The 11,127-nt window shown below is 29.7% G+C and overlaps 1 protein-coding gene across 1 annotated transcript; it reads right to left on the bottom strand.

Moving 5' to 3' along the window:
* Positions 1-567: 567 nt before the first annotated feature.
* LOC115884930 (beta-1,3-galactosyltransferase 5-like) lies at positions 568-9,995 on the bottom strand. Its single transcript, XM_030903651.1, has 4 exons — positions 9,591-9,995; positions 9,000-9,534; positions 4,390-4,541; positions 568-2,016 (listed from the first exon to the last, which is right to left on the bottom strand). Exons 1-4 carry the CDS (start codon positions 9,688-9,690, stop codon positions 1,745-1,747), a joined length of 1,059 nt encoding a protein of 352 aa, XP_030759511.1. The 5' UTR covers positions 9,691-9,995; the 3' UTR covers positions 568-1,744.
* Positions 9,996-11,127: the final 1,132 nt, after the last annotated feature.

Raw genomic sequence — 11,127 nt, 5'->3', positions numbered from 1 at the left:
GCACTATTGCCGGACCCTGTATATAATTTATATATGATCGTCATATATAAAAATATCAATTATATATGATATAGAGATACTTTGGTGTTTCCTAAATCTTTTTACTGAAATGTACCTATAAATGATGCGGTTCTGTCATCCTCTGGCAACACAACCTATATTTTTGATGGAAAAAATATCATTTAATTCGTTTTTCAAATATACAGGACGGTCCATTTTTCTGAAGGACTGATTCGCCCTGTATAATATTACAAAATCCCTAAAAAAACGGAGTTGTTTAGGGAATTATTGTAGTAATATAGAAAATAATATACTAAAAGCAAAAATCAATAAAACACTCCATAGGAGTATTTATAAAAATAAATACAATCGCAGTGTTATAGGTTTTGTATATACAGGGTGTCTCTGTATAGTAGTAACTTTCTTATTTTAAATATATTTTTTCCCATTTTTTTTCTTGTATATTTAAATTTTCTGTAAAATAAAGTTACTGATACGTGCAATAAATAATTTTGATTTACAGAAAAGACATACAATAACTATCTATTTCAAAAATAAATAATTTTCAAAAAATATTTTTCACTGTAAAAAATTGGTGGTAAAACTCTTACAAGGGACACCCTGTATACCCAGTGTTCGTTTTATAATAAAAACATATATAATATAAACAAAATAATTGAGCACAACATACGATTATAGATGAATATATCTAAGCATGTGAGAAAGTCTCTTTGATCCAAACTTAACTATAGTTGAGATATATACAGGGTGTTAAAATAAAGTAAATATTTTAGAGGACTGTTCCTTATATAATATTATGACGAAAAATTCATATAAACACGCTCGAAAATTTTCTGATAGAGAATGCTAAAATTATAGGAAGCCTTTAAAAATGAAGAAATACTCAAAAATGTATTACCTTACTTATGAAACCCCCCGTATAACTCACTAAGCTACACAGAAATAGCTGATTATAATTTATTTAGTTTAAAATCAAATTGCTAAATAAAAAACTTAATTTTTTTAATTTAATTTCACAGGGTAACTTAAAACTTTGTTATGTACCTTTGTAAAATCGGAAAAACAATTCTTTTGAACTACCCTGTACAAATAGTAATTGTAACTATTCAATATCTTTTTCACGCTCTAATCTATAGATACAGGGTGTCTATTAAATTAGTGCAAGTATTTTAATATCTAGCCCCGTGTTGCCACACGTACAAGAAAGTATACACTTCACTGAAAATACCGCAGGATTGAAAAAAAAGACGGCGTCAAAGACGGCTGGGAAATGACAATCGACGATATTTTTGGCGATGTCAATCTCTAGACGTCGTTTACTAAAAACTGACATAAAACTTTCTTAAGGCAGTACTCGGGCTTGACCTCGCCAAAATTATCATCGATTGTCATTTTCCAGCTGTCTTTGACGCTGTTTTTTTTTCGATCGTGTGGTGCTTAATGTTGAAAAAATAAAAAATTCAAAACACATTTTAACAATTTAAAAAAAAACTTATAGGCGTGTCTCGAGTAGAGGTAGAACTATTATTACTCAATTCTCGCACTTTATTAGGACATCCTGTATATACAGGACAAAATTTCATTAGCTGGATAACTGAAGTATATAATTTTACCATCATACAGACAGTAACAAAAAAATTCTATTCAAAAATTCTTCAAAACATTTTTTTTTCAAAAATCATTTTCCCTAACCTCAGACTTTCTGGGTACAAACCTGAGGGGTTCAATAACCACAAACCCGCCTTCTCCACGTCCTGTTACCAGCCACCACGTTCCTATTGAACCACTGGTGCACGTGGAACACCAGCTTTTCCTGCTGACACTTCCTGTCAACGTCAGCGTCCTTCATGGCGCGGTACAAACCTTTGATACTCGTAGGATCCTGATAATGAACCGTTATCAGGGATTTAAAAACGCAGTAGTCTGTGGGGTACATCCTGTATGTAAACAATCCGTTGTGGGTGAGATTCAACTTGATTTTCGAAGCGCATATGCCTAGAACGATAAGAAAAGCCTATATACAGGGTGATAGAGTTGCAAAAAGACTTCAGTATTAAGTCATTTCTAAAATCAAAATGATTTAAACCTTCTCAATCAATTTCAACATAAAGTTCAAATGATATAAGTCCTAAGTCTTTGACTTAAATCATTTTATTTCAAGTCAAGTCATTTTTGTAAAGACTTAAATCAATAATCAATATAACGTTATTTAAATTAGCGATCTATCGAATGAATTAGACTATCGAATGGTTAATGAATGAATGATTTCAACTATCGAATGGTTTTATTCGAATAAAATCATTCATTCATTTGTATAGTAAAGCATATGTGACAACCTCGCCGTGCGACTAAATGGTTATCGTTGAGCCACGACTATCGAATGCTTTTGATAAATGAAATTTAGTATTCGTTTGATTTTTTGTATGCGTCAGTGCATTATTAGTTCTTCCAAATTTTTATAACTTCACCGTATAAATACTGTGCTATTTTTGCGTTTACTAAAATAGTTAAAATACTAAAATAGTAGTTATTTTTTAATTTTATTTATTGACGATTGTGTGCATGTGCAGGTGGTCAAAATTTTTCCGAAAAGTTGTGTGGTTTTCCGTAGTCCGATCTTTCAATTATTTAATTTTATATGGTATATGGTCTATTTTTTAATGGGAAATTTTGAGAAGTAGCAATTTTTAAGAGAGATGAGATGAACTTAAATTAATTTTAAAAGTACATATTTGTATTTTAGATGTTTTAATAATATGAATTAGTTGAACTTAATAATCATATTAAAGTAATGTGGTTAAGTAAATGGTTATCGAACTCAAACTATGGGGTGAGAAAATTAAAATGAAAGTTTTACACGTGCCAATTTAAAAAAAAAGTTAACGATGTTTGTATTTTGTTTATGCTAATTCTCTTACATGTAGTTTTTGCGAAGAAATATTTCATTTATTTTTTAAAGTAAATGCCAGTAAAAGTAAATATAATTTTTAAATAGTAATATAAAGCACCTAATATAAATAATTTTGATTTCTAATTTTTTATTTATATTTTCCTTCCATTACACTGCATGCTTAGAAAATTAATAAATGTTTATATTTCATGATTTTAAAATTTGTTGTTAATATAACAAATTAGTTCTGTAATTATTATTATTTAATAAACCAACGTTGCCACACACAAACAATTTAGAGACTATATTATTTTTAAATAGGATCTAATATAAATAATTTTGACATCTAATTTGTTGTTTATATTTTGCTACTACTTAAAAAAAATATTTATATTAAATGATTTTAAATTTTGTTGTTAATAGGTATAACAAATTATTACTGTTATTATTATTCATTAAACCAGTCTTTGCTTCTTAAAAACATTAAAAATCATTTTCCTACATCCAAAATAACAAGTATTATTGCAGTGTAACAACAGAATATTAATAAAAAAAAATGCAGAATATATAGACATACTATCCCTAACTAACTAAAGCCAAACAATAATATTCTTTGCTAATATCAACTAATACCAAAATATGGCAACAGCGCCCTTCATAATATATTTTCTGTGTAAATACTAGCACCTCAATAAAAAAAATAATGTGTCCTTATCTATATCTGACTCCGCAAAAAATCAAAGATGCCGGCTTCTTTCATAGCATTGCCACCGACCGCTGTCGGGTTTCTCGGAAAGAAACCTACGTCGCCGGGCGAAAACTAAAATTCAGTTAATATTTTATTATAATCGATCCTGACGAATAAATGAATTTCATAAATGAATGAATTTTATAAATGAACGTTTTTGCTGCCGAATTACTAGAATACAATATTTCAAGGCAGATGACGGATCTATTCGATAATTTTTATTCGAATAGTTTTCAACGAATGTTTTCTTACTAACTATCGAATTATTCGAATGAATTGCAACTATCGAATGTTTCGATAGTGTTCATTCGATAGTTCCTACTACTAAATTTAAATCGTTTTTATGAAATAATCTGAAAAACAATTCTTTTGAACCACCCTGTACAAATAGTAATAGTAATTATTCAATATATTTTACGGTCTAATCTATAGATACAGGGTGTCTATTAAATTAGTGCAAGTGTTTGAATATTTAGTCCCGTGTTGTCACATGTACAAGAATGTATACACTTTACTGAAAATACTGTAGTATAGGAAAAAAAAACGGCGTAAATCGTAAATCATGATGATCTGCAAAATGAAGACTTTAACCCCTTGTAACCACGAAACAAAGCATAATTAGACCTATGTTGATATGAAAAATAAATCTTATTTTTACGTGAAGGATCTCCCCACGAGAGATGGCACGTGTTTCTTGAAATACCCTGTATAAAAATGCATACATTCATACCTGTTAAGTATACATCCTCTAAATGAAAAATTTCAGTATGTAGGGAAGTATTCAGCAGTTTTTCAGGAACATCATTCGACATACAGTAGCTAGTACCAGAGATATAGTTTGGGTAGGATTCACGTGAATACATATAACTAGGACCAGCATACCTAAAAAAATAAATTACACCGGTGCCATCATGCTTTTATTTATGTTGTGTTTTATTTATTCCTCTGCAATATTAAAAAATATTATACAGGGTCGCTTTTATATATGGAAACCTTTGAATAAGAAGACTAAGGAAGGAGCATAATGCTATCCATGTATTCATGCATGGTGGGCGGAAAAGCCACCATAAAAGCTCTCTAGGGTGGGGATCCTTGACAGTTCTGTTTGACGATTCATTTGACACATTTGAATTTGATTTGAAATTTTGTGGATTTGTCAGTCTTTACGGAGCTTATTTTATGTTATTTATTATTTATTCTACTACTGATAGTTGTATAAAGGTAGTAAATCTAGATGGAAATTGTGGCAGAACTTAAATTAACAGTGACACTATCGCGATTTATCGAAAAAGACTCTAAAATAGTTGGTTGTGTAGCGTGCGGTAGATCTCGGCAAAAATTGAGTGAAATAATGGAACAACTTTTCGCTAGTAAGTGACTATATAATATATGTACGTGTAGTAAACCGATCATTTATGAAATTCACTTAAATTAACTAAATTATATATTTTTCTTGCATTTTAGCTTTTATTTATTACTTGTCAAAGATTAGATGTCAAAGAATTTAGATACGTTAATTTGACTTACCAGCTTCAGTAGCGTATCGGATGTTTGTGTTAATAAATACTTATTATAACTTATCTATTTTTATTAGAATTATATATTTTTATAACAATTTTAATAACTACCAACATTTATTCACAACGTAAAATTATTGAGTCTACCCCACGTCTACTTTACATCATAGTTTTACCTTTTTTAAATAAAATTAGAACGACACTGATAAACCGAAATTTAAGTCGGCCATATTTGGGGCCCATCGCGGTGTACCTAAGATTTTTGATATGCTCCTTCCTTAGTCTTCTTATTCAAAGATGGAAACGGTCGATTATTAGGTAAAATCCTTAAAATATAGGAGGTACCGCAAAAAGTTAAATACAAAAGTTATAGAATTTTTAAATATCTATTAGCGAGTAATAAATTTAAGTATACAAGGTCGTTCATAAAGTCGTGGCACATCAAAGTTTCATTTTTTTAAATAGAACCCCCTGTATATTATTACATATTTCAATCCTCCCTTCAATTCTAAGCAAAAATCGAAATACACACAATGTACCTCAAAGCAACCGTTTCTGAGTTATTGACTTTTGAAAATATCACTTAAACAATTAGATTTAATTAATTTCGATGTGTTTGGTTTGATTTAATGATGCCATTCTGTCGAAACTGTGATATTGTTGTAATGGGTTGTTAAATTCCTATTAGCTACTAGTAAATTTAAGTATACAGGGTCGGTCATAAAGTTGTGTCTCATCAAACTTTATTTTTTTAAATGAAACCACCTGTATATTATTGCATATTTCAATTCTTCCTTTTTCCAAATTTTAAAAAATAATCGTAATACACAGTGTGGGTCACGGGTGGTTCAAATTTGACGCTTTTAAATGGAAACACCCTTTTCTATAGGAGATAGACAAAAACTAATATCGATGTCTGGAGCTCAATTTTTGTCAAAAACATTTTTGTCCAAACCAAACCGCAAATCGATATCTGTTACCGTTTCGGAGTTTTATTTTCTCAAATATTTAATTGTATCATATTCCACATAAACGAATCGATTCAAATTCTTCAAAGCTAAATACTTGAATATTACATGTTTATTATTTTAGTTTTTGGATGCACTTTCAAGATGGTATTATAAAGCTTATATAAAATATATAACTTAATATCTTTTTCCAAATTTTTCCGAACCGTTTTACATTATTCTTGACAAATAACAAAGATTCAACATCGGATTCTACAAACTAATTTGTCAAATAATTTATCTGTTTTTAAAAAAACAGATAAATTATTTGACAAATTGCTATCAGAAATATTTTGTTTAGAATATTGTTTATTTTTATTTATTCTGTTTATTTTATTGTTTTTTATTTTTTTAACAATAATAAATTTATTTTTTTACTCTTTTATAGTTTCCGTTTTATCGTTTTTATATTTCCTCTTTTCGTAGTTTTTAGTTTCTTTAATCTGCTGTATTCCTTGTTATTATTTTCTTGTTTTGTTTTTAAGTTTTTGTTTCTTATCAAAATTGAGTTTTGGATATTTTTATTCTAGGGTCGATGGAACATCATATCAAAATATATATTTTAAAAATACTTATATGGTTAATTGTACAGGGTGGGTCAAATTCGACGCTTTTAAATGGAAACACCCTTTTCTATAGGAGATAGACGAAAACTAATATCGGTATCTGGAGCTCAATTTTCATCAAAAACATGATGGTGAAAACCGTACATCAATATCTGTTACCGTTTCGGAGTTACGGGGTGTTTTTCAAAAAGACGCATTTTTAACAAATCGCTGTAACTTTTTTGCTATGAAAAATTTTGTATTTTTATGAAAACATTTCCAAAGCACCTTTTTATGTAGAACTTAATGGTTTAAGTATAATTTTTTTAAAATTAACAATTTAAGAATTATCAACAGAAAATTTGATTTTTTATATGAGACACCCTGTATATTTTTAATTTATTAAAAAGAATTTAAAATTACCTTTCCAAAAATATAACACACTTGATATTTTGCTCGATTCCTCTTCGAGATATAGAGTATATAAAAATTTGCCCGCTTTAAATAAGTAGGCTTTGAACGGCACCGGCTGTAATGCAAAAAAATTCTAGCTGTGAGTATCAATTAAAACGAAAATAATATTTGCTATGAGAGATGCAGAATTTTATAACAATTTAAATATATTTAACCCACATCAACACATTGAAACTATATCTAATAACAATAAAAATAAATAGCAAACCAAGACATGAGATTTTGCTACAGGTGTTCGACATATCGACAGTCTTCTGTTATGGACAGACGTGGCAGTATTTGAAAATTTCTCGCAGAATTCATAAACTCAGTGGGGGTGAAAGATACCCTCTTATAACTGCTAAGTATTTTTAATTCTTGTCTAGATTATACGGAAGAATAAGGAACCTTTATTCTTCTGCAAATATATCCATAGGATTAGATCCATGGGCACTTAAGGCCTCGACGGCCAACGGCTGAGATCTTAGCTATCCAATTATTCTTGAAATTGGCTGCAAAAATTTGCTGATAACTTCAACGTTCAAAGGCGGTGCGCCGTTTTGCTGGAAAAATATGTTTTCCAGTTCCATTAAGGGAATATCATCAATAAGCCTACTAGTTAAAAGTGGCGAACTTTTAAAAATTCTGTATTTCGAAGGCGATTATAACGAAAAATATCAAGTGTGCTATATTTTTGGAAAGGTAATTTTAAATTCTTTTCAGTTAATTAAAAATATAAAGGGGGTCCAAAATAAAAAACAATTTTTTCTGTTGATAACTCTTAAATTATTAATTTTAAAAAAATTATACTTAAACCATTAAATTCTACGTAAAAAGGTGCTTTGGAAATGTTTTCATAGAAATACCTACAAAATTTTCCATAGCAAAAAAGTTCAGCGATTTGTTAAAAATGCACATTTTTGAAAAACACCCGTAACTCCGAAACGGTAACAGATATTGACGTGCGGTTTTCACCATCATGTTTTTGATGAAAATTGAGCTCCAGACACCGATATTAGTTTTCGTCTATCTCCTATAGAAAAGGGTGTTTCCATTTAAAAGCGTCGAATTTGACCCACCCTGTACATAAATTGAAGAATTGAAATGTTAAACTAAAATTTTGTAATTTCCAGACTTGCTATACTCTCATTTTATACATCTATAAATGCTAACTTTAGAACTAATGTCAAATATTATTAAGTATTAGAGTTTCGGCAAAATGGCATCGTTAAATGAAACTGAACATATCAAAATTAATTAAATCAAATTGTTTAAGTGATATTTTCAAAAGTCAATAACTCGAAGGTATGAGGTACATTGTGTGTATTTCGATTTGCATAGAATTGAAGGAAGAACCGAACTATGCAATAATATACAGGCACTTCCATTTAAAAAAATAAAACTTTGATGTGCTACAACTTTATGACCGACCCTGTACACTTAAATTTATTACCCGCTAATAGGTATTTATAAACCCTATAACTTTTATATTTAACTTTTTGCCATACGTCCTATATTTTACCTATTAATCGACCGTTCCCATACATAAAAGTGACCCTGTATAAGGTGTATTGATAAATATAATAATAAATGCAGGAACTTTCTTGAAGTTTGAAAGTAGGAAATTGTTCTTTTTTTTAGTATTTTGAAATTAAAATAACAGGCGCATCTATCATTGTCAAGGATTTTGTCCTTGGACTGACTACAAAACCCACTTGAATTTATTTTGCACAAAAAACAAATCTAATCTAATCTCAAAAACATTATAATTACATCAAATTAAGTATTAATTTCTACTATAAAATAATCACTACTCACCACTTATTCTTAGAATCGGTTATAGGTTTCGCACCACATATCACAGACCCCATTAGTAGTTCAGTACTTTTATTTCTCTCCAGCAAATCCTCAATTAACTTGGGCAAATTCAAGTACATATCTTGATCAATCTTCAGCAAGAACCTAGCAGTGCTCTGGCACTTCATAGTGAACAGTTTCAGCATCATTGCCGACTTGAGAGTCAAATTATTGTAGCTATCGTGAAACCGTTCCTGAATAATATCGTTGTGCTTTTGAGATTCATTCTCTAGCTGGATTTGAATGCTTGTATTACTTGTTTCGCCTATTAGGAAATATAGGGATATATCCTGACCCATTACAGTCTTTTCTTTACCCCATGTTTCTCTTATGACTGATCTAGAGCTGAAACCCGAAGGATCTGATATGCACATTATAACCAAGAATTTTGGACTATCACAGAACTTTTCTGGTAGTATTCTAGACGTTATCCGGTCTATATAAATGTAATCTTGTAGTTTACGGCTTACATTATACTCCCAGCCTGATATCTCCACTAAAAACACGTAAAAATATTAATTTAAAAAAAATAAAGGGTGATTTTTGTGTTACCTTCACCTGAGTCCAGGAACATGAAAAAGAACAAAACTATGAGCCCGAAAGGGCATATCATTAGGAAATGTCTTAGAGAACGTATCGTTGGGGGCCTCATTGATGCAGTTTCCTAAATTGGGGCTTTGGATTAATTCCCGGTGCATAACAGACATAACCTCGAAACGGAAATGTATTTTTTCTCGCTGATTCTCCTAATAGTTTTAGTTTATTATTGAAGATATTATCTTAAACTGTTCATCGTGTTAGTTAGAAAGCTATTAAAGTGTTACGAATTCCTAGTAATTGTTTAAAATTAATATTTTACTAATAAATGGATATGGCCATCCATAGATAACAGAGCTAGATTTGTCAACAAAAAAAATGTGACATTCAATCTGACATTTTCTATTAGTGATGGTCAAAATTATAAAATCGATTTTTTTGTCTACTAATTCACAGTGAAATTTACTAATTTTTTACCATGAAATAAAAACCCGTATCTAAAAAAATTGAGAAAGAATCTCTTGAGACTTATCTAATCTTTATACTCTCATTTAAACAAAATTATGATTCATCCATTCGTCAGGAAATATGTATTAAACAAGACAAAAAGATAATAAATAAGTAGTTATCAATGATTGTCAATGAGGTTGTTGATATTATTAATACAAATAAGGAAATATGTGATTAACTGATAAGAACGAATATTAATCATTGATTTATTTATGTTATTTTTATAGAGATAAGACAAAAATAACTTTTAATGATTTATAACAGTCTTAAGTATGCGTCATGTAGCCAGTAAAGTACCCGATGATATACCAATCATTACGAAGTCAAAATAATAAATAAATAAAGCATAAATAAAGTACAAATATTTTTCTAAATTTAATTTGAATAACAACCCTATGCAACCAAACATACTAAGGTCGGTATGTCTAGTTGCATAACTCTATATCGATTTTTCGCGCCTCCAAAGCTTTATTACGTGTAAATTCGAAAATTATAGCTCATAAAAATAACGGATAACGCTTTTAGACGCCTAGTCCTGATCTAAAAGCGTAAGAAACGATAAAAATTCTTTCGCAGTTCGTGGGCAATTAAAAATAATGCGATATTTGAGTAAGGAAAGATCATAAAACAGAACAATGAGAAAGAATAATCGTAGGAAAAGAAAAAGAATGCTTCGAGGGTGTAATAAAAAAACGAAAGAGGCTTGCGTTAGAGTTAATTACATTGTAGGGGGCGTTACAGGAGCAATTAAGCATGCCTAATTAAAAGTTTCTTTTTTTAATTGAACATTCTTTAGAAAGGAGAGGGGTAGAATGTCGGAAAGGGCGAAGAATAATGGGGTGGGGGAAGCTCTTGATTAATTTGAGAATTAAATGAAAAAAAACACGGTCGGTGGAGAAAGAATTATTTAATTCTCAGTGTTTTATTTGGTTGATAAAAATTAATTTTGACTGACTTAGTGATCAGCACAGAAATTATATTACAGACATATTCTATCCGAATATGTTTTAGTTTGAGCTGAATTGTTAATAGTTCTGAGGGA

Source organism: Sitophilus oryzae, unplaced genomic scaffold (genome assembly GCF_002938485.1).
Source record: "Sitophilus oryzae breed Bouriz unplaced genomic scaffold, Soryzae_2.0 scaffold_358_pilon_pilon, whole genome shotgun sequence".
Classification (NCBI taxonomy): domain Eukaryota; kingdom Metazoa; phylum Arthropoda; class Insecta; order Coleoptera; family Curculionidae; genus Sitophilus; species Sitophilus oryzae.
This window is presented reverse-complemented; position numbering and strand designations above follow the sequence as displayed.

Excerpts from the sequence above, each read along its gene's own strand:
- LOC115884930 (XM_030903651.1), bottom strand. The coding sequence starts at position 9,690 with ATGAGGCCCCCAACGATACGTTCTCTAAGACATTTCCTAATGATATGC. Across the intron at positions 9,535-9,590 it reads GTTCCTGGACTCAGGTGAAG|TGGAGATATCAGGCTGGGAG; the intron begins GTAACACAAAAA and ends ACGTGTTTTTAG. Across the intron at positions 4,542-8,999 it reads ACCGATTCTAAGAATAAGTG|GTATGCTGGTCCTAGTTATA; the intron begins GTGAGTAGTGAT and ends TTATTTTTTTAG.